Here is a 24,301-nt window from a genome sequence, read left to right as displayed (position 1 = left end):
AGAACTTCACTGAGTTTTGAACATTCTGATATCAATGATCAGGTGCACTCTAACATAGATAGTTGTCTCTGTGAATAATGTGCAAATTGGAATTCGTTCATATCCCTCACTGTGAAAATACTGAAGGTCTGTTTCAGGAATAGCACATCAGGATTCAGGCATCAGCTGCTATTTTTACGATAATGGAGAGCAGTTCCAATTGCATAGATATTCAGGCCTCAGTACCTGACAATTGATAGTGGTTATAAAGATGCAGATGACATGACTTTTATGAAGGAATGAAATAGCAAAGATTAAAAATGGTGAAACACTGTGCATTTATTGTGCCTGGTTAATATGAAGCAACAGAGTCATATGGCATGAAGCAGACGTTTCGGTATAACTTGTCCATGCTGATCTGACAAACCAATGTGGCCTAGTCCCAATTGCTAGCATTCGGCCCATATCCCTCAAAACCCTTCCTGTTCATATACTCATCCAGGTGCCTTTTAAATGTTGTAATTGTACCAGTCTCCACCATTTCCTCTGGTAGTTCATTCCATACATGCACCACCAACTGCGTGAAAAAGTTACCCCATAAGCCCCTTTTAAATTTTTCCCTTCTCACCTTAAACCTATGCCCTCTAGTTCTGGACTCCCCTACCCTGGGGAAGACACCTTGACTATACACCCTATTCATGCCCTTCATGATTTTATAAATCTCTATAAGGTCACCCCTCAGCCTCTGATGCTCCAGGGAAAAAAAAAAGCCCAACCTATTCAGCTTCTCTTCATAACTCAAACCTTGCAGTCCCCGAAACATCCTTGTGAATCCTTTCTGCCCCCTCTCAAATTAATTAATTAAATATAAAGAAGGTTGAGTAAGATGCTAAATTAGTAGAATAAAAGTTACGGAACATAATGGTGATTCAGTGCAATAATTTCACCAGACTCAACCTTATAAACTGTGCTCATTTTGAATTTGGAGACAGACAAAAGACATTCAAGCTCATATGGGGAGGAGGTGTATCAGCCTGGTATCAAACTACTGAAAGGACAAATCATGTGCTTTTCTCTGCAATAAAATATCTTAAGCCTGGAAAAAGCCACATTATTTCCCTCATCATTTGCTGTCGTCGGTTGCTGTAACCGATGAATAAGATTCTTTACAGTTAGTGAACCAAATGCCTGTACCAGATCAAAGAGCCTGGAGAAGAGAGATTGAAAAACAGAGCATCCTGGTAAGCAAAAGGATCTGCTCAGTGCAGCTGATGGATTGGTCTCCTTGAACTGCTTCCTCAGATTGTTTTTCTTCCCTCTACCCAAAACACCACCTTCTTTTTCCTCTGGCTCGATGACGGTATAGTGGGGTTTTGCAGGAGATTAGAGATTTAACTCGAGTTGAAAGTTGTCAGTTGTTCGGCTGTGGTTTGAATCCATTTATTTGCAGTGAAGAGTCATTATTATTAAGTACAGAAATCGGATTTGTAATTTTTGTTAGCCTGGGTCTACCTGACAAGTGGATGAGGCATTTTGTGTACTCTGATAATTTTTCAAAAACTTCTGTTATGACTCCAGAAAGGACAGGGATTGATTTCCCGTATAATAGCCTATTGAGCCATGACAACATAAGCACGAGAGTGGGTGCAGACAGCAGATTTCCTTCCCTAAACGGAAGCAGGTGTTGTTTTTGACAATGCAGTGATTTGATGGTCACATACAGATTCCCCCTAAATGCCACAGTGAACACACATCTATTAATCATTAAAGTTAAAATACTATAAGTCTGAAACAAAACACAGAGACTGTTGGGAAAACACAACTGTATCCATGGAGAGCGAAACAGTTGATGTTTCAAATTCGGTATGACTTCTTGCTTTGAAGGAGAGTCATACCAGACTCTAAATGTTAGTGTGGTTCTTTCTCCACAGATGCTTCCAGACTTGCTGAGTTTCTCCTGTATTCTCTAGGTTTGACTCTAGATCATTAGTTCAGGCCTCTGGATTATTGGTTCAGTACAATGCCACAGCATTTTCATTTGGCTTCAAGTGACCAAGAAAACAAAATATTTTGATTGTACAGACCATGCAAACACTATTTGGACTTGGCTGCAATTAAAGAATATATGGCACTGTTTTGTAGAATGTTTTCAATTACTAAATAAGCATTATTACTTCTGATACAGGAAACTAAGTACAGAGGAACCTTGATTATCCAAATACCAATTATCCGAAAACTGGATTATCCGAAGGAGATCTCAAGGTCCTGATAGAAACATTACATCAAAGACGTGTTTCCAACAGTGATTGTGTCTTTTGTTTACAGTGATTAATCAGGCACTGTCTTCAAATGACTGAGCTCCTGCCCTCTCTCTCTCCCCCATCACTTTCTCTGGAGTTCTACAGAGGGGTGTACCCTAACAGAACACAAGGGGCTAACACCTTCAACATTTTATCTGGGCTGACACCAATTACTATAGTTAACCTGAGAATGTAACTTTCAAAAAAGTTTGCGATTTACATATGAAAGATGTGAAACTATCATGGTCATTCTAACAGATGAGAGACTTATCAAACAATCAAGGTATTTTTCAATGCATAATTTCAGTTATATCACATGGTAAACATTTGCTATGAATTCTATGTCTTACAACTGCGTACTCCATAACCACCTGACGAAGGTGCAGCGCTCCGAAAGCTAGTGCTTTCAATTACATCTGTTGGACTATAACCTAGTGTTGTGTGATTTTTAACTTTGTCCACCCCAGAGGAAAGGCATTTAATTGATTAACTGAATAATTCATTATCCAAACGAAACAGTGCTCGCCCATCTCGTTTGGATAATTGAGGTTCCCCTGTAATGATATCTTAGTGAGTCAAGTCCTACAAACTGTATGCCTAACTCAAGAATATGTTTTAATTGTTGGTTGACGCATAATTGTTCGTAAGAACATCTTCACTGCTTTTCTTCAAAACATTATGGCAGATCCTTATTCACCCTGTTGAGTGAGCAGCATTCCGAAGTATTGCACTGCAGGTCAGCTCACATTCATAGAGTCACACAGTCAAAGAGATGTACAACATGGAAACAGACACTTTGGTCCAACTTGTCCATGCCAACCAAATATCCCAACCTAATCTAGTCCCATTTGCCAGCACTTGGCCAAAACCCTTCCGATTCAAATATCATCCAGATGTCTTTTAAATGTTGTAATTTACCAGCCTTCACCACTTTCTCTGGCAGCTCATTCCATACAAGCACCACCCTCTGCGTGAAAAAGTTGCCCTGTATGTCTCTTTCATATCTTTTCCGTCTCACCCTAAATTTATGCCCTCTAGTTCTGGATTCCCCAACCCCAGGGAAAAGACTTTGCCTATTTACCCTATCCATGCCCCTCAATTTTGTAAACCGCTATAAGGTCACCCCTCAGCCTCCGACACTCCAGGGAAAACAGCCCCAGCCTGTTCAGCCTCTCCATATAGCTCAAATCCTCCAATCCTGGTAATATCCTTGTAAATCTTTTCTGAACCCTTTCAAGTTTCACAACACCTTTCCGATAGGAAGGAGACCAGAACTGTATGCAATATTTCAATAGTGGCCTAACCAATGTCCTATACAGCCACAACATGACCTCCCAACTCCTGTACTCAATACTCTGACCAATAAAGGAAAGCATACCACTATCCGATCGACCTGCGACTCCACTTTCAAGGAGCGATGAACCTGCACTCCAAGGTCTTTTGTTCAGCAACACTGTAATGTGGATATTTTTCAAGGTCTGAAACAAAAGGTGTCATCATCCATTTCCCCACATTCTGTATCTTCCATGTCCTTTTCCACAGTAAAACTGATGCAAAACACTTGTTTAGTATGTCCCCCATCTCCTGCGGCTCCACACAAGAGCTGTCTTGCTGATCTTTGAGGGGCCCTATTTGCTCCTTAGTTACCCTTTTGTCCTTAATGCATTTGTAAAAACCCTTTGGATTCTCCCTTACGTTATTTGCCAAAAGCCATCTCAATCTCCTATCCCCTCCTGATTTCTCTCTTCAAGTATACTCCTACTGCCTTTATTCTCTAGGGATTCATTATCCTGTCGATACTTGACATATGCTTCCTTCTGTTTCTTAACCAAACCCTCAATTTCTCTAGTCATCCCACATTCCCTATACCTACCTGCCTTTCCTTTCACCCTAACAGGAATATACTTTCTCTGGCTTATCGTTATGTCTTGTCTGAAGGTTTCCCATTTTCCAGCCATCCCTTTACCAGTGAACATCTGCCCCAGTCAGCTTTTGAAAGTTCTTGCTTAATACCATCAAAATTGGCCCTTTTCCAAATTAGAACTTTAACTTTTAGATCTAGGCTATCCTTTTCCACTACCATTTTAAACCTAATGGAATTATGGTTGCTGGTCCAAAAATGCACCCCCCCCACTGTTCCCTCAGTCACCTGCCTTGCCTTATTTCCCAAGAATAGGTCAAGTTTTGCACCTTCTTTAGTCAGTACATCCACATACTGACTCAGGCAATTTTCTTGTACACACTTAACAAATTCCTCTCCATCTAAACCCTTAACACTATGGCAGTCCCAGTCTATGTTTGGAAAGTTAAAATCCCCTACCATAACCACCCTATTATTCTTACAGATAACTGAGATCTCCTTACAAATTTCTCAACTTCCCACTGACTATTAGGGGTCTATAATACCGTTAAGGTGATCATCCCTTTCTTATTTAACAGTTCCACCCAAGTAACTTCCCTGGGAATGTATTTCTGGGAATATCCTCCCGAAGAACAGCTATAATGCTATCCCTTACCAAAAACGCCACTCTCCCTCCTCTCTTGCCTCCCTTTCTATTCTTCCTATCGCATTTGTATCCTGGAAATTAAGCCTCCTAAGCAACTCTAGCAAATCCCCCTGCCTGTATATTAATCCCCTTCCAATTCAGGTGCAACCCATCCTTCTTTTACAGGTCACTTCTATCCCAGAAGAGATTCAAATGATCCAAAAACATGAATTGTTCTCCCATACAACAGCTCTTCAGCCACACATTCATCTGCTCTGTGCTCCTATTCCTACCCTTACTAGCTCGTAGCACCTGGAGTAATCTAGATATTGCTACCCTTGAGGATCTCTGTTTTAAATTTCTGCCTAACTTTCAATATTCTCCCTTCAGAATCTTATTCTTTTCCCTTCTGAAGTTGTTGGTTCCAATGTGTACAATGGCCTCCTGCAGGGCCCTCTCCCCTTAAGAACATTCTGCACCCTCTCTGAGATGTCCTTGATTCTGGCACCAGGGAGGCAACGCTCCATTCTGATTTTTCGCTGCTGGCCATAGAAAAGTCTGTCTGTGCCCCTGGCTAGACAGTTCCCTAACACAATCCATCACTTGGATCCCAAAGTACCCTTCATTACATTAGAGCCAGTCTTGATACCAGAAACCTGGCTGTTTGTGGTACATTCCCCTGAAAGTCTATCACCCCCAACATTTTCCAAAACAGCATCCTTGTTTGAAATGGGGATAGCCGCTGAAGACTCCTGCACAACCCGCCTACCTTTCCTAACTTTCTTGGAATTAACCCAGCTACCTGACTATACCTGTGGCTTTTCTCCCTTCATCCATCACACTCCCTAGCTCTTGTAAATTCCTCATTGCCTCTAAGTGTCGCTCAAACATCCATTTGATCTGACAGGATTTGCAACCAACAACATTTTTTGCAGATATTATCCTCAGTAACCCTTAAACTCTCCCAAAGCTCCCACATCTGACAAAAAGACCATATCACTCTATGAAAGGCCATTTTACTCCTTCCAATCTAAAGTCACAGATAATAGCACCAATCTATTGCTCCAGGCTTTCCTTGTTATTGTTTCTGTTATGGGTCTGAAACCCATAACCTTTTGATTCCAAGGCCATGTTGTACCACAAAGAGAAGAGTGGCAATTAGCTCATGTCTACATCTCCTACAACATTGCCATTTAAAAAAAAAGTGAATGCTTCTTCCAGCAGAGAATGAAAACATAAAATGTTGATTTTTAAACTTGCATCTTTTATAATAATGGCAGCAGACTCTGGTAATGTCATTCAGAGAAATCTTGACAATTTTTCAAGTACCAAAACAAAAATAAACTACTCAAGGGAACCTGAGCCGAAATAATTCAGTTTATTAAAGCTGGACTATTCTCTTAAACTAAGTCGGATATGCCAGTGCAGAAATGTTACCTATTGTTGCAGCTTTAAAGCAAACAGGAGATAAACACCTCTCCGATTCAACCAACAACCTGACTAATCTATCCAGCTTTCAGGGAATCCTTTGTCATTTTAGTCTAATGAGCAAACAAACTGAACTGACACAAATTATACCACATTACCACAAAAGCATGCAGGCAAAACAAAGCCTCAAACTAAAAAACTTCATGGTGAAAAGTCCCATCTGGTCTTCATTTTCTAATAAAAATCAATTTACAGCACCACTGCACATTACTAATATGGATTCAAGACAGAACAGATAGTTTAATTTCACCTCATTTTTTATCTGTGAAAAAAACTATCCCACATTTTAATGCCTTCTTAATGCTGATGAATGTTTATGACACATTAACATTTTTAAAAACAGCTGAAGAAGAACTGAATGTATTCAGATATCCACAAAATGAAGCGCTTATGGTACAGCTCATTAAGTTTCTACAGACTGCAGCAAACTGTGACACGTATTTAAAGGGGCTCTGTTTTAGACTAATCAACAGGCTCAAAGTTATATTTCTATGAAGCTACATGGAAGCCACTCATTAAAAATTTTAAAGTATCTTTGTTTTTATATTTTAAGTTAGACACTTAAAATTGTGCAAGGAGTAGACCATTATGAAATAAAAATAAATTTCTGGCAATTAACTGCAAGCTTGCCAACAACTAGGAGGAGGGGAAAAAAGAAAGGTAAAGTATTCAGGTTGACAACTTTTAATCTGAACTGCATTGCTTGATTTCCTGGATTGTTCAGCGTTGTTTAGTACTTATTTCTGATTTCCAGTATCCACAATATTTGGTACTTCTCGAGTTTCATTGCTCTCATCTTGCGGCCAATGAAAAATTTCCATAGCTTTCATTTTACAGGAGAATGGGAAAGTATGATGGAGACATTCACCAGAAATCTGCTCCTCACCCAGGCGAGGAATGGAATCCAGTCAGTCTCCCAGGATGAGAAAATAAGGTGGGTGGGGCAGTTTGTGTGTGGGAGGCGAAGTATCAGCTTTCTGACAGTGGGCTGAAAGTTGGAAGTACGTTGGCAGTCGATTAAAAATGGAGTGTGGTTCCTGACATCAAGTCAAGATTAAGCATGTCATGTATATCCATTAAAACACATGGTTACCAGATTGTGATTAAATCAATGGCAAATGAGAAACATGTGCCTTCTGATTTTTAACTGATTAAAAGTGGCATGCAGGAAACAACGGAGTCTTCCTGCTGAATTTGGAGGGAGTAGGAATTGCATGAGGAACTTGGTTGGGTCAGGGGAAGAGGAAGGGAAGTTGTTGCATTAATCTTGCAGGGGGCTGGACCAGCAGATGACCACATCAATGATGATGTGGTCAGGTGGCCAATAGCAGAAGTGGCTAGGAATGTGACAAACAGACCTTGATCACCACAAATGACAGCATGGCCTCTGACTTTCTGCATGATTAGCTTAGCTCATCGAATATGTGTTGCTAATTGTCTGGTCACTGTTTGGATGCACACAGCCAGCTGTCCTGGCACCAAACGACAGTCATGCTTACTTCCAGGTCCAATATTGGATGTTCATCGCTGAAACAATATTCCACCCTGCACTATCTTCAACATTTCCCTGTTTCTTTCCCCCCAAAAAAGGTCCAAGGTCCATCCTGTAACATTCCAACCATGCTGAACAAATTCTAACCAAGGAAAACAATGTCAAATTACGAATGGTCATTTAAATTCTGTATGAATGCAAAATGAAACAAAAAACACATTAAATATGAAGACTTACTCTTTTTGACAGCAAGTTTATCCATGGAGAACTGCAGTTACTTAGATCTGGACCCAATGGATCCCAGAGTCCTTCAGGTGATAAGCATGAGTAGGTGGCTATACCTATAAATATTGAAAGATTGTCACGTACATAATTGGAAATAGATTTAATGATCAATTCCCTCAAATTTGCAAATTTCAGGTATTGCCTTTGTTATAGAGTTTCAAATCATCAATGAAGGGCAATACAATTCCATCTGCTGGGTCACTATGGTCACTAACTTTAGAAAGCTTTTCATCCAAGAGCAATGTAGTATTCATATAGATTCTTACCTTGGGGTAGAACGTAGAATGGGACAGAAGTCTGCCAAGTATGAGAACAGAGTGGTGCTAGATTAACTCCCAAATTGAAAAATATGTTGAAAATTTCTCCCCTCCCATCCCCTATTCCCCAATTTATTATGGTAGCAATCTAAATCGACCACCAATTTTGAACCACCTGTATTTAATGATGGGACCATGCATGGAATAAAACACTTTATTCTAAAAGGGCAAACTTAAGATGACCACAGTGATCTCCTGACTAGATTGTGTCAAGCTCACTAATCCAATAATTAAGCAAGTATCTGCTTGAACTGAAATTAGTCTCATCATTAAAAAAAAGATATTTAAACTGAGTATCTCCTGGTTAATTCACATCTTTCTTGAAAGTCGGACTAGTGTTGACTGAGAGTAGGTTTGGTTGGTAGAGACTGAATGGGCCAAAGGACCTCTTCCATACTGTATGATTTTAGGATTCTATATTGGGATGAACGTGGTCTGCTTGTTATCCAACTTGTTAAAAAAACAACAATAAATCCAGACATGGGCACAGAGGAGTGAACCATATTTCAAAGAATATCCTTTGAACAGAGAGATGAAAAATGGATTGGTAGCAGTAGCACTAGAAGAGTATTTCAGTTGAAGTTTCTCTTAGCCCCTTAGAACAGAATGTTCAATAAAAAGCAAATCAGAGAAACATCCATTTACCAAGAATTCAAATATCTATAAATGTCATTACTGTGGAGGATGCAAGTCATGTATCAGAGGTAAAGCTCACAAGTCAAGGATTCTATGGACTTTGTAACTGCATATTCAACCAAACATTTTCCCTTTTTTAAGGTTTATATGTACATTAGTGTATGTTTGCGCTTGATGTCACATTTTATTATTTTTCTGAAGATAAATAACAAAATCTCATTTTTCTTTCACTCAAGAAAAATCTAATTGGCTCTTTCATTTGCATCAGGTGAACTACGTCCTAATTAAGTGTGTTATGGTTATGAACAAAAAAAAACCCTTTTGTTACAGCCAATGCGGGGGTTAAAAAGAGAAAAGCCAATTCATCCCTAATCATCAAATCATATTAGACTTAATTCATCTGATCATAGCAGAGATTATTTGCTGCAGAACGTTAGTAACCTATAGATTGATTGGTGCATGTCATAGTTCATCAATCTTTGGTCTTCAGTATATTTGCTGTGAAATATTATCATCAAAAATGAAAGACTATGGAAACGCAATCATATTGTATAGCTCTAAAGATTGGTTAAAATAGGGAATGGCTCAGTTGGTTAATGGCGTTCTCCAAAATTGAAACTGAGGTTGGAATCAGACTTATTACTAAGTGAACAGAACCTCACCATTTGAGTGTTCACAGATTGTGAAATTGATCAGATCAGGAATTGAGTATAGAAGCAAAAAGGTCCTTCTGCAGCTGTACAGGGCCCTGGTGAGACCGCACCTGGAATACTGTGTGCAGTTTTGGTCTCCAAATTTGAGGAAAGACATTCTGGCTATTGAGGGAGTGCAGCGTAAGATTCACAAGGTCAATTCCCGGAATGGTGGGACTACCTCATGTTGAAAGATTGGAGTGACTGGGCTTGTATACGCTTGAGTCTAGAAGGCTGAGAGGGGATCTGATTGAGACGTATCAGATTATTAAAGGATTGGACACTCTGGAGGCAGGAAGCATGTTTCCACTGATGGGTGAGTCCCAAACCAGAGGACACAGTTTAAAAATAAGGAGTAGGCCACTTAGAACAGAGTTGAGGAGAAACCTCTTCACCCAGAGAGTGGTGGGTGTATGGAATACTCTGCCCCAGAAGGCTGTGGAGGCCAAGTCTCTGGATATTTTCAAGAAAGAGTTGGATCGAGCTCTTAAGGATCGTGGAATCAAGGATTATGGGGATAAGGCAGGAACAGGATATTGATTGAGGATGATCAGCCATGATCATAAAGAATGGTGGTGCTGGCTCGAAGGGCAGAATGGCCTACTCCTGCACCTATTGTCTATTATCTTAGGCCAGAGCACACATCACACTTTATTAGTGTTAAAACCCTTTTGCATTAATTACAATCAAGCAAACAGAAGTTAACTCTTATGAAGTGAATCATTTACAAGAAAGTCATCGTTTAAAATTTTCAATCTATTCAATAACACTAGTGGTAGGGGATCAACTTAAAATTTCAACATGCTTCTTACCTATTGTTCCCAGAGGACATTGTCTTTTCGCCATCTCGCCTGGTGGAGTTTTGGGCCAAGATATGTCACGTTTATCTGTGGCTTCACAACATTCAGCCCCCTCTGCAGGAAGTTGTGATGCTTTTGGTGTTTTAGTGGTGGTCCCATGAATTACTGGAGGATTTTCCAATGCTGGAGTTGTTGTGGTCTTGATACTCTTTCCTGAAACTATTGTCGTTGTGGATATAGTAGTGGTCACCTTAACATTGGGACTTTTTGTAACTTCCATGACAAATGATGAGGATGTTGATTCTGAAACAAGGATCCAAAATTATGGTTATCAGTCTGAGATCCAGCATTAAAGCACTCATCTACAGAACTGTTAGTTTTATGGTGACTAAATAAGAGAAATTTTATCTGATTACACGGTGAACTGGCATTCATATCAAGAGCATGGAGATCCCATTTGCGAATCCATACATTTATGGTCAGACACTTAATTTTACAGTCAAGGAACAAATTGAATTCAATTTCACAATGGAGATATAGCACTTTTCACATGGTAAAACATTCAAATCAGGACATACAAAATATAATCTGACTCCTAGCCACAAAAGAAGAAATGAAAGGGCAAATGATCATAAGTTTGGTTAATCAAATAGATTTAAAGAGCAGCTTAAAGAAGGACAGCGAGATAAAAGAGACAGAAAGGGTTAGGAAGAGTAATTCAACACTTTAGACTTTAGTAGCTTAGGGCAAGGCTGCCAAAGAAAGAACATTTAAAAATTAGCATGTAAAATGTTCAACCTGCAGATATCTTACAGGGATGTGGACTTATAAGAGAACACTGAGTTAGGGATGAGCCCACAAAGGAATCTGCAAATAAAGATGAGCATTTTAAAGTATGAGCATTGGTTAAGCAGAGCCAATGTAGGTCAGTGATCACAGGGTGACAGGTCAATGGGACTTACTGCAAGTTGGACACAGGCCAATCTCACTAGAGATAACCACTCAAGTTTACTGGGGATAAGAAAGGGAGTGCATTGGAAGAATCAAGTCTAGTTGTAACAGAAGCCTGGATAAGGCTTTCAACAACACATGAGCTCAGGAAAGAGTGCCGGTGCAAATATCTAGCTGGAAACTCACCTCAAGGTCAAAGAGGTTGAACAGTCAGATGATCATAGAGTCTCAGAGATGTACAGAACAGAGAAAAGCCTTTGGGGGCCCCCCAAACAAAACAACCACCTGACTATTTGAATACCTCCCCATTAACAAGCACTTGGTTAAAAGCCTTTTATGCCTTGGCACTACAACTGCGCACCTAAATACTTCTTAAATATGAGGGTTTCTGCCTCTACTACCCTTACAGGCATTGACTTTCAGATTCATATCATCTTCTGGGTGAAAAGATTTTTCCTCCCAGCTCCTTTAATCTTGCTGCCCCTTACCTTAAATCTAGGATTTCAGGCCTATCTTTTTCCATCACAGTCTAACAGAGTTATGATTATTGTCTGCAAAACACAACCACTTGCCCAGCTTCATTACTTAAGTTTCAGTCTAGACTGCCCCTCTCTTGTTGGGTCTTCTACATCGTGGCTTAAAAAGCTATGCTGGATGCACTTTAAGAGCACCTGAGTTAATGTTAGGGAAACTGAAATCTCCTACTGATACTAACCTATTACTTTTACACTTTCCTGTAATTTAAGAACATATCTGCTCTTTTATTTCTTTTGTACTGTGAGGTGGCCTCTATGCATTCCCAGCAATGTGACTGTTCCATTTTGAGTTTTAGGTTCTATCCACATGGCTTCATTTGAGGACCCTTCCAGGATGTCATCCCTCCTTACTGGACAAAATTGCAATACCTCCTCCTCTTTTTGCTCCTTCCCTGTCTTGCCTGAAAGGCCTATATCTTGCAACATTAAGCTGCCCATCCTGCCTGTCTCAGTGACAATAATGATTTCATACATCTACAATTTAATTTCTGCCCTCCACTCAGCTGCTTTGTTTGTGAGACTTCTGGCTTAAACTAAATATCATACAACATTGCCAAATTCCCTTTTACCCTAACTGGCCGAAAATGTCGATGTCTTCCTGACTCACCTGCTGTCTCTTCTAAGTTTGGCCATTCATCCTGCCCTCCTGAATACTCTTTCTGGATTCTAGCCCCTGTCAAGGGAGCTTAAGTCCTCCCCAACAGTAGGTGCACATGAGTAAACCTCCCTGTAAAGATGCTGATCCCATTTCAGTTCAGGTGTGATCTGTCACTTTAAAAAGGTCCCACTTATTAGATTAGATTAGATTACTTACAGTGTGGAAACAGGCCCTTCGGCCCAACAAGTCCACACCGCCCTGCCGAAGCGTAACCCACCCGTACCCCTACATCTACATCCACATCTACCCCTTACCTAACACTACGGGCAATTTAGCATGGCCAATTCACCTGACCTGCACATCTTTGGACTGTGGGAGGAAACCGGAGCACCCGGAGGAAACCCACGCAGACACGGGGAGAACGTGCAAACTCCACACAGTCAGTCGCCTGAGGCGGGAATTGAACCCGGGTCTCTGGCGCTGTGAGGCAGCAGTGCTAACCACTGTGCCACCGTGCCGCCCACTGATAAATGCTGATATGCTGATAAATGGTCCCAATGTCCCAGTTTTCTCCACCACTGGATAGTTATCACTGACAGGGATGGGGGTCAGTAGTCATGGATTGGAAGTTTGTGGTGATCACTGAAGACAGTTGGTTTGGTCTGCTCATTGGATGGAGGACATTTCTTCTCAACCAGCTGTTGGACAGTTTAGAGTCAGAGGGCTGTTGTTAAGAGAAATGGTAGTTAGAGGTAGGTGTCTTTGGTGTGCGTGCAAAAAACTGGCTTGTAGGAGAGAAATACAAGGGGTTAAAAACAATGACTGCAGATGCTGGAAACCAGATTCTGGATTAGTGGTGCTGGAAGAGCTTTTGCCCGAAACGTCGATTTCGATGCTCCTTGGATGCTGCCTGAACTGCTGTGCTCTTCCAGCTCCACTAATCCAGAGAAATACAAGGGGTCAAGGATACATCCCTTCAGGGAGATAATGATGGAAAGCAGGAAGAGAAGCATTCTCTGGCTACAAGGAATCAGATAAGAATGGAACCAGATGAGCACAGTGTTACTGTGCTAGATGGCAGTGGAGAAATTTTGCAAGATGATGGTGCAGGTCTTACACTGATTTGGTCAAGATTACACTGTACAATTTTCTCTTTTCTCTACAAAAACAGTAAAAGGGTATCAGAGATGAATTGTCCTTCAATACGTCGTCAAAATATCAGGCCAGTAAAGAACCATTTTACTTAATGTGCACCTAAACAGACAGCATGCAACACAATATCCCCAAAAATCTTTTGGTCTCAGCCTGACCGACAACAATGGCTGTTGATCAAGGTGGGATTAGTGCTGTAGATTTATATTAAATCACAGACTTTGAACAATATTACCCCCTGATAGTTGATGTTTTTTTATCAGTCAGGGAATCAAGGGTTATAGGGAAGTCACACACACTGATGTGGATGTGAGAAATGTCAGATGAGCCATGATCCTATTGAATGGCACAGTAGGCTTAAGGGGCAGAATGGCCTACTCCTGTTCCTATTTCTTATTGTCTAATAACACATTAGCTATTATATTGTCTCTCTACTCAATGGCTAAAATTATTATGCTGTCTTGATCAGAAAAAAATTCAATAAAATTCATGGAAAGAATTTTAAAAATTCTTATATGGGTTAAGGGCATCACAGGCCGAGCTGAAATGTATTGCCCATCCCTAATTGCCTAAAGGGCAGTTAAGTGGCGACCACATTACTGCAGATCTGGAGTCACACCTAGGCCAGACCAGGTCAGGATGGCAGGTTACTTCCCTAAAGATCACTAATGAACCTGATGGGATTTTCCGAATGATTAACAATAGTTTCATGGCCATCAATTCCAGGATTTGAACCCAGGTCCTCAGAATATTACCAAGATTGATAGTCCAGTGATGATGTGATTAGACCATCACCTCCCAAACAATTTTAAAAGCTGTTCCTTCAGGTTTTCAGTGTTTCATATACTTGGGAGTTTATGTTGCAGAAGATCCTGATGTACACCATAGATAGTGCAAAGAGAAAGGTCTTGCAAGATGACACTGCATTATTACACAATTCCTTCTATGCATTATATAGTATGTGTCCCCGTACATCTAGAGCTGGATAACATCCAGGGAGACAAGTAGCATGCATCATTTTCATCACAAAATGCCAGACAAAGAGTTCCACCAATTAGAGAATATCTATACATATCCTGTCAATATTCAAAAGCAAAACCATCATCTGGGAAGGGGCTATTTGCATGTGTATGGTGTTACCAGTGACCAGAAATTGATCTGGACTGTTTATATAAATATCTTGGTAAGAAAAGAACATGCATCAAATAATTCAGCTCTTAATTCTTCAAAGACTGCCCATTATTTCCAAGGCATAAGTCAGGAGTATGATAGAATATCTCCACCTGCCTTGATGGATACAGTAACGCTCACAAAACTTGACACTATCCAAGTTAAAGCAGCCTACTTGACTCACACCTCTTCCATCATCTGCAGCATTTATCCCCTCCGCATACTGGCAACTCAAGTAAAGCATAGGGTTTTATTAGAGTTATCCACAAGATGCATAGCAACTATTCACCAAGTACTCACCAACACCTTCCAAATCCGTGGCCTCTATCACCTAGGAGGGACAAGGGCAGCAGATGAATGGGATCAAGATTACCTGCATGGTCCACTCCAAAACACACGTCATTGTGACAGTGAAGTAAATCTTCATTCCATTGACATCACATTATCAAAGTCCAAGAACTCTCCTCCTCAAAGCACTGTTGATATTACTTTCTCACATGGACTGAAGTGGTTCAAGGAAGCAACTCACCACCATTTACTCAAGAGCAATTAAGGATGGGAAATGAATGTTGACCTTACTAGAGGGACACACAGTCTGTGAAAGAATTAAACTAAAGCAGCTCCAATCATTCTGCTAACATAATCAGTGTCATTTTCACTGATAGCTCCAACAGCTTTCAGTAGTAACATCAGGTGCCCTTGTTGTAAATATTTCAGTGTTTATGCTTTGTTTCAAGCTTCCTTAGTTACATTTCTTTTCCACAGCCTTTACAAAACAGATAATCTGGACTTACCTGAAGCTACCATACAGCAATTTCAATTATGTAGGAGGAGATTGACACTTTGGCCCTTCGTATTTGATGAATGAAAAGAGCTCCACGTTTCTGACAGGAGGTTCTGCTCAGGTCTCAGGACCTCCACATTTCTGACAGGAAGTTCTGCTCAGGTCTCAGGACCTCCACATTTCTGACAGGAGGTTCTGCTTAGGTTTCCCTCAAAAATGTGCATATCCATACTTCCACTGAGACAGTTCATTCATAGTGTAGAACTACCAGGTGGTGGTATGCCCACTTTTCTCATCAGCGTGTTGCCATATTCTAACATTTATAAGTCCTGACAGTTACTGACTCTCAGGGTCAGGATTCAGGGCAGAAGGGGGAGGGGAGTCAGGTCCTTGAGGCTGTGAGGGGTTATCCAGCAGGAGCAAGGAATGTCTGCCCTGGGGTTGTTATTAGTTTTCTGTGGTAGGTATAGTTGAGGGGTGTGTGAGGTAAATATGGGGCTTGTTTAATGGTGCCTCCTGAATAACTCATATTTAAGAGATTGCCATGCACATATTCCATCTATGCATTAATAACGAGTGCCTGGTCAGAGGAAAATCTACCCCATAGTGTCTGAAATGGAATAAAACATGTTACAAATATGAGAGAAGAAAAATCTGCAAAGTTATAGGTGAGGTAGAATGAATGAAAGGAAGTCTAATTGAATACTATTTTCTGAACACAAGGATAAACAAAAGGTATTGCAGCCAATAGTGGAACAAAGCAAGGTAAAAGTGAAAGCATTATGGGGCATGTAAATAAATACTGGAGTTTATGTATCTAGGGAACTATTACTCACAGAAACATGAGAGCAAGAAGCAAAGTAAGCAGCAATCTATTGAAGAAACATTGGCAAGCAGATGGTGAATTGTGGAGCAGATCTTAATTCAGATGGCTTTGAGTTTTGGATGAGTTGTATCATTGTAGAAAGTTATTAGAACACTTGGAAAGTTTTTCAGAGTAGTCAAGATTTTAAGCGTTAGAGGCATCATGCCTCACTTAAGATTGCCACCACATGTCATATATAAAAATTTGGAAACTGCCAGATATTAAAGTTTCTTTTAGTGGCTGCGATCAGCAAATGCCAAGCGTCGAAATTACTTCCGAGCTTTGAAACAAGCAAATTGGTTCGGAGTCTTTCTTTGGAAGCTCTATTTGCAGATCAAACAAACTTTAGACAAATTCAGTTCAAAATACATCTCCCCTGCTGTGATAGTCTGAATGGTACACTTGCAAGTTCTAAAAAGATGGTGCACAAAGTTGATTACCTGCAACATCTTAATTATCTTGAAAAACAGTGAGAAAGAAATATTTGGATTGAAATAATTGTTGATTACGTCAAAATTAGTCAACTAATAAACCGAACCCCATTCCCAAGTCATGTGGCTCTTCCTTCAAACTTTGCAGATGATGAGTAAAATATGCAACACTTCTGTCAGATTATAGGTAGGTGAAAGAGAAGCATAAAAATATTTCTGATCAGTATCAAATGGAAGGATGGTCGACCAAAGCACACAGGCATGGGGTGGATTGGTGGGTGAGTAGTTAGCATTGCTGCCTCACCAGCCTCACCAGACTGTCTGTGAGGAGTTTGCGAATTCTCCCTGTGTCTTTGTGGGTTTCCTCCACATGCTCCAGTTTCCTCTTTCAGTCCAAAGATGTGCAGGTTAGGTGAATTGGCCATGGGAAATTGCCCATAGTGTCCAGGGATGTGCAGGCTGGGTGGATTAACCATGGTAAATCCAGTGAGTCTGGGTGGGATGCTGTTCGAAGGGTCAGTGTGGACTTGATGGGCTGAATGGCTTACTTTCACACTGTAGGGGTTTTATGTATCTAAGAAAGTTAAAAGGAAGTAAATCATTCATGTTTTGCTGGAGGGAGTTGTTGCTCTAAGCCAGTTTCAGACTTCTGTGGTGCTTTTTGAGTGCTCCCATCACATTTTCCCCTTCACAACTGTTGGGATCAGACTCTAACCATAACTAACTCGAAATCCATATCCACATAAACTCACTGAAATACTGTCTCACTTTTGAGAAGTTCAATGACAGAGAGACTTCATTTCAGCAGGCTCTACAGACATGTACAAGGCGAAGGTGAGAGTCTCCTTAGGAGTCCGTCAAGCACGGTTAGTATTAAATTAACAGTTATTGCAGATTGTATTATTATTTAATAGCCTGGTGATTTGTGTTCACTGTTATCTGCACTTTGATATAAGACAGAATTGCTTTCTCAGTGGCTACACAGGTAACTCATGAGTTTTACATTTATAACAGATGTTCCACCCAACGATACTCTTGTCAGTGACAACTCCTTCCTCAAAAAGGACTTTGTAATACTTGTGAAGCATTTGTCAGAAAACGGCAAGGGCACTATGCAAATTCAGCACGTTGTGATTTACATGATGATGCATTGAGGTGAGGCAGCCTGGAACATTCTAATGATGTCACATTGAATCCTCACAATTATTTTCCTGCTTTCAAAAGCCATGAAACCGCAGATGCTTAATTACCTGAGCCTGCTGCACAAGATGACAAGTTCGAGTTTAAAACAAAAACAGAATTCAGGAGTATTACAAAGTTACGTGTTGCAGCAGTTGTCGATCTTACTCAGCTGGAGTCAGACTATGTGCCTCTATGGAGTGGACTCAATAGATTATTTATTAACGAAAGGTGAGTTTGTAGTTTCTCAGTCTATCTGTGGCCAATCTGCCCTGCCCTGAGTATTGTGGATAAATGTTTCATATGAAGTCAGAACATTAACACTTGACCATTTGTTTGATGTAAGTAGACTTTATTAAAACGCTAAAACTGTAATTGTGTAAAGATGCTTGTTGTCTGACATTCGAGATGAAATCTTCCCAGGCCCTCTATGACTTGGACTATGGTGAGAGATTTGGGAAAATTCGGTGAGATTACCAGAGAGGCCCTTCTTGACAGCAAATCCGAAAAGTTGCATTTTTCAACTCAGTCCGGGACATCAAGATGAAATTCTCACTTGCAAGTGGTGAAATGCCTATAAACAGGGATTATTGCACATTATTGCCCATCATTATTCCCTAGTTTCATCTAAATAATATGCAATTTCCCATTCTCCCAGCTCAGATCGATGCTGGAGGTCAGAAACTGCTGCCTTGAAACTCAAAGGGGGCATCTAACGACTCGAGCTTGTTGCTTGTTCCACTAGACTGAAACCTTGGACATTCAGCACCAGCGCCTCAGGGCTCACTCCATGGGAAGCAAGTGCAAGCACTCCCATCGATAGATACTGGACATTAACATGTTCCAGCCTCACTACATCCTCATGATATACCTTCTAGCCATTTAGACACCTTTTCATTAGTCTGCTGCATTTTGGAGTACTTTAACATTGCAATAATAAATGCTGCTACAAGGGCACTCTATATGCTTGGACAGGTAAACCCTACTCATAAATTGGTCCTTACTCTTTTGTTCTCTCAGTGCTCACTCACTTTGAGCATTCTTGGATGCTCACAGCATGCTTGCTTTGCTTGATCTCTTTGCAATTTGACGCCTCACCTAGCTAGAGCCAACAGGCTCATGACACTACCATCTTGCCTGGCTTTTAGATGCAAACACAAAGCCCGGCAGGTTACCATGCTTGTTAGCAGTAATCAGTCATGGGGGTGGACATGTTGCCATTTGGCACAGTGCAACATCTGTGCTACAGATGGCAGCTTACATGCCAAGCACACTGCATGGGCTGCAGCAAATGGCCATGTCTCAAAGTCAAAGGAGTGCAGCTCTCAGTCAAGTCAAGGGAGACCACCTCCAGTCAGGGAATCTTGGCACAATAAGTCAAGGCAGCCTCTTCAGTCCAGGACTTAGGCAAGGTCAGTCAGTCAGTCACTTGTGTAGTCAGGAACAGGTCCTTCCATGTCGGGCTGCGAAGAGTCAAATGTTGGGTAACCCAGCACCCATTTCAGCTCTTTCTGCCCAATGTCATCCTGGTTTAGCAGGACTGACGTATGAAGAGAGACAGGATCAGGCACAAATATATTCACCGGAGTTTAGAAGAATGAGGGGGGAGTTTCATACACACCTAAAAAATTCTAACAGGCCTAGTCAGTGCAAACATGGGAAGGATGTTCCTTATGAATGGGGAGTCCAGAACAGGGGTTCACAGTCTAAAGATACTAGGTAGGTCATTTAGGATTGAGGTGAGGAGACATTTCTTCATTTAGAGAATGGAATTCTCTGCCACAGAAAGCAATTGAGGCCAAAATACAATCTTTTCAAGAAACAGCTCGATATAGTTCGAAGGGCTAAAGGGATCAAAAGGTGTAAGGAGAAAACAGGAACAAGGTATTGAGCTGTGTGATCAGCCACACTAACTGGAAAGCAGGCTCAAAGTACTGAATGGTCTACTGCTACATGAGTCTTGGTGGGAGGTGGCTGCAGTAGCAAAAAAACAGTGAGGTACAAGGTAGCAGATGGAAGTTAATGGCACTTGCTCAAGCAGATCAGAGAAATCACTGATCTTCTTCCTATGTTGCTCAGTGTTCCTACAGGTGGCTGAGACTACACTGAGGAAGTTGGCAACCTTGGATCAGACTGGCAGGGTTCAGTGTTGTGACCTTCGCTGGTGGTCCTGGATGCGGAGGATGGTCCTCCTCTGCATCAAACCAGAAACTTCCAAGCCTCTATCTGTGACATACAATGCAATTTCATTTTACCTAACATGTCTGGGCAAACATCACAGATTGTGCAGGACAGATCTAGACTGATGGCTCTTAGCCAGCTGCACAACAGCTTTTTTAAGGCATGCTGGTACTAGGGGTCTCAGAATATTCTAGCATTGATAAATATTTTCATCTACAGTAGTGGGAGAATTACATTAGCATCTGACAAGTGAAGCACGATTGAGGCATGGTACTCAACTAATGAGTACCATGTTATTGGAACAATAACATGAGAAACTTGCTAGGTCTCACAGAGAGAAATACTCCAAGAACCTTGACAACAATGTCAGCAGATTTCTGCTAAGATTCAGTCCTTAGTTTATCCTTTTCTATGCTTTATTTCACAAGATCAAAATATATATGTTCATTTATGTTTTTAGATTATACAGAGGTTGGTAGTGCAGTAAAATACCGTGGCATGTGTATTGTTCATTAACCATTTTGTGCTAGTGTTCTTTTAGAAGTGTTTTTGTTTTATCTTACTATGTTTAGTTCAGGAGAAGATTTTCAGGATGCAACACCACGTTTTCTGCCTGTCACAACGTCCCAATATTCACCAATGTAGCTTTCCTTCAATTCCCAAACCAATTGTTCTATTCAAGAATATTAAATTGCTTTAAGTGTATCAGAGAGTTTGTAGTGTGGACTTCTGGCTCACTAGTTTGACACTATCTGATCTTGAGAGCCATCAAAAAATAAATAAATTGCCAGATTTGGACCCAAATTCAAATATTATCCACATGATAGAGTTTTTATTGATGTTGAAAGTGAAATAGACCTTACAAATGGGGAAAATTCAATCAGTGCAATTCTTGAAAATTCTCCCATTGAGTATTTATTTTCAAAGATATTTTCTTCACTTTCCAATTTCCTCCTTCTCTATACTTTAATGTCTTATTCTGTGTTCAGACCCAAAGCACTTTCACAAAACCAATAACCAGGTGGAAATGCAGAACTCTGTTGAGTGATTCCTCCTTCAGCCAGGGAAGGAGAAAGGCGGGGAGTGGAATTTGGTTTCATCCACTCCAGAAGTGAGACAAGTGAGAAGCTTACCAGAGGCAGCAAGAGTCAATTTAACTGCCATGAGGTGATCTCCTAGCAAGAGGCTGAATGCTCAGCTCCAATCCTGCCCAGCCTTTGAACATACATGAGAACAGCAATTCTATCTCCCTGGGACTGTAGCCGCCATCTCCCGCGCACCCCCCGCCCCCCCAATATACACACACACACACCCACCCACCCACCCTTTGGCCTGTCAAGACTCCTGTTCAAAACAACCACCCCACTATACAAATCCCACTTTCCAGCACTTCGTCTTAGTCTTTCATACTTGGGCATTACAAGTCCACATCTGAATACTTGTTCAATGTTATGAGGATTTCTGTCTCTACCACCCTTAGAAGCCACGAGTTCCAGATTCCCATCATTCTCTGGCTAAACAAGTTTTCTTCACATCCTCTCTAAATCTCCTGGCCCTTACCTTAAATGTATGCCCTCTGCTCATTCATTCCTCCACCAGGGGGGTATGTTTCCTCCGGTCCACCCTGTCTATGCCCCTCATAATTTTATATATCTCAATCAGTCTCTTCTGCTCCACAGAAAATAAGCCCAGTCTATCCAAATCATTCTTCATAACTAAAACTCTCCAGTGCAGGCCACATCCTGGTAAGTCTTCTCTGTATCCTCTCCAGTACAATTACATCTCTCCTTTGGGTGAATCCCAGAACTGCACACAATACTCTAACTGTGGCCTAACCAACATTTTATACAATACCAACATAACCTCCCAGCACTTAAACTCTGTGCCTCAGCTAATAAAGCAAGTAATCCATATGCCGCCTGAATGACTGCATCTAAGGGCCGGTGGACATGTGTACCAACGTCCCTCTGATCCTTGCTGCTTCTCAGGTACCATTCATCACATATGTCCTTGCCTTGTTAGTCCTGTTCAAGTGGACCATCACAAACTTATCTGGATTGAATTCCATTTTCCATTGATCAGCATGTCTTCACTGTCTTGCAGACTAGTCTATCCTCCTCACTGTTTACCATACTCCCGATCTTCTAATCTGAGGCTGCCTCTGTTTTGAAGTACCCTCTCTCTTTTCAAGTTGGAAGAGCTCTGATTGTCCCTCCAGCTCTAAGTGCCCACCTACTATCCTTGATTGGATGGCAAACATATCCCCATAGCAACTAAGGTGAGGGAGGTCACTGTCTGAAAATCGCAACATGTGATGATCTAAGGCTGGGAATAAGTTTGACGCCCAGAAATAGTCCCTGCCTCTATATTTCCTCCACTGTAGGGAAAATTCAACTGTGTGCCTCAACAACACGTAATGTGCTGCATCATTACTGAGAGTCTGCGTAATGCATCACAAACTGAATGGTAGCCGAGCCTGTCAGTTGGGAATTCAAGAAAATCCGATTATTAAATCTGATATTAATGAATTCACACTCAAGTCAGAGATTTGAGGTTTCAAAATTATATCAGCTTGCGTCGATGAATCAGGTTAGTACATGAACATGGCTGAAAACCCAGCAAACGACAGCACCTTCTGGCTTCCTCAAACAGTCACTTGGGAAATTAAAAACACTAATTTAATGGATAGGTAAATGTCAACCAGATTTACATAAAAAACCCATGGTGACAACTTTCATTAGCACAAATGGGACTTCTTTGCCTTCCATTGAATATATTGCTATAAAATTAGCCTCAGCAAGTAGCTTTTGATACTGTGCTGTAGATTGCTCATCTCATTTTGTATAACATACCTCAATACATTCACTTCATCAATTAATTCATTACTTTTAAAACTAACATCATGTTCCCTCTTAATCTTTCTATCAGTAATAGATTTAATTTCTTTAATTCTTCTTCTCGCTCATTGAGATAGAAGCTGACATAATATTATTGGGAATTCATTTCACCACGTCAACCTTTAAGTACTTTGACAATTCTACGCTAAATCGGACCTCAGTGATGTTCCAAGGAGGCTAAGCATATCTCTGCTTGACATACCTTTAAGTCCTAGAATTTTCTTTGCCTGTGAAACTAGTGTAACATACTGTTAATTAAGCATGTTGTCAGCATAATCTTGTGTAGCTATAGATGTATAAACATCAGAGCTCTAAGGATTATGTCACTGGGAATAACAACAAGCACAGCTCAAAAGACATTGTGCAGGACTGTTGTGTTCACATTGCACACAAGAACTCCCCCAATGGAAGATTATGATCTTGTGTGGAAATCACACGTAGAAACCAGAAAATTATAACTTCAATCTCCTCCCCACTGAAGAGCAGAAACTTCTGATTCTGTCAGTAGTGGACTTGGAGATGGAAAGGTCACTTAACTAGTCAGGATGCTGGCATACCTGAACACTATTATCTTCAAGCCTCCACCAGAATGAAATCAGAGATGTGAAGGTCCATGGTCAACATTCCTGTCCTGCCACTGCATATAAAGTGGCAAATTAATGACTATCTAAAGGCTCAGTCTTGCTGCCATTGGTATTAACCCTGAAGAAGGTGAGCCTTGCTATGAGGTGTTTGGGATTGCTTCAGCCATTGACAGGGAGATGGTGGTACTGAAGTGAGGGCCTTCTCTTGAAGCCATCAGTGTCTGATTGATGGACTGGACATCAGGCAGGGAATTTGAGAATTTTCTCCCCTTGCTTCAGACTCCCCTTTCACCAAAGCCCACACCCTGAGAAACCATCCCCATCAAATCACTTACATTTTTCTTTGGTCCTTCTTTTTTACTAATGCTTTCACATTGACTCTTCCTAATTCTATTCTATCTTCATATCAAAAGGAAGATTACCTGTTTGTGTTCAAATGTCCTTCCGGTTTGCATCAAGTATTAATTTACTCAGCCTGCATGGACCTGGTGTAGCTGG

The 24,301-nt window shown here is 40.9% G+C and overlaps 1 protein-coding gene across 15 annotated transcripts in view; it reads right to left on the bottom strand.

The window, feature by feature from the left end:
• The window catches only part of LOC140490074 (adhesion G protein-coupled receptor L3-like), a 652,730-nt gene that overhangs the window by 134,059 nt on the left and 494,370 nt on the right, over nucleotides 1–24,301 (bottom strand). For all 15 annotated transcript variants that reach the window (XM_072589074.1, XM_072589083.1, XM_072589073.1 and 12 more), the window contains exons 7-8: nucleotides 10,488–10,778; nucleotides 7,983–8,086 (exon numbers count right to left, since the gene is read on the bottom strand). In XM_072589074.1, the coding sequence (XP_072445175.1) occupies nucleotides 7,983–8,086; nucleotides 10,488–10,778 (395 nt within the window). The remainder of the gene's footprint in view (nucleotides 1–7,982; nucleotides 8,087–10,487; nucleotides 10,779–24,301) is intronic.

The sequence above is a fragment of the Chiloscyllium punctatum genome, chromosome 2, assembly GCF_047496795.1.
Source record: "Chiloscyllium punctatum isolate Juve2018m chromosome 2, sChiPun1.3, whole genome shotgun sequence".
Classification (NCBI taxonomy): Eukaryota; Metazoa; Chordata; class Chondrichthyes; order Orectolobiformes; family Hemiscylliidae; genus Chiloscyllium; species Chiloscyllium punctatum.
This window is presented reverse-complemented; position numbering and strand designations above follow the sequence as displayed.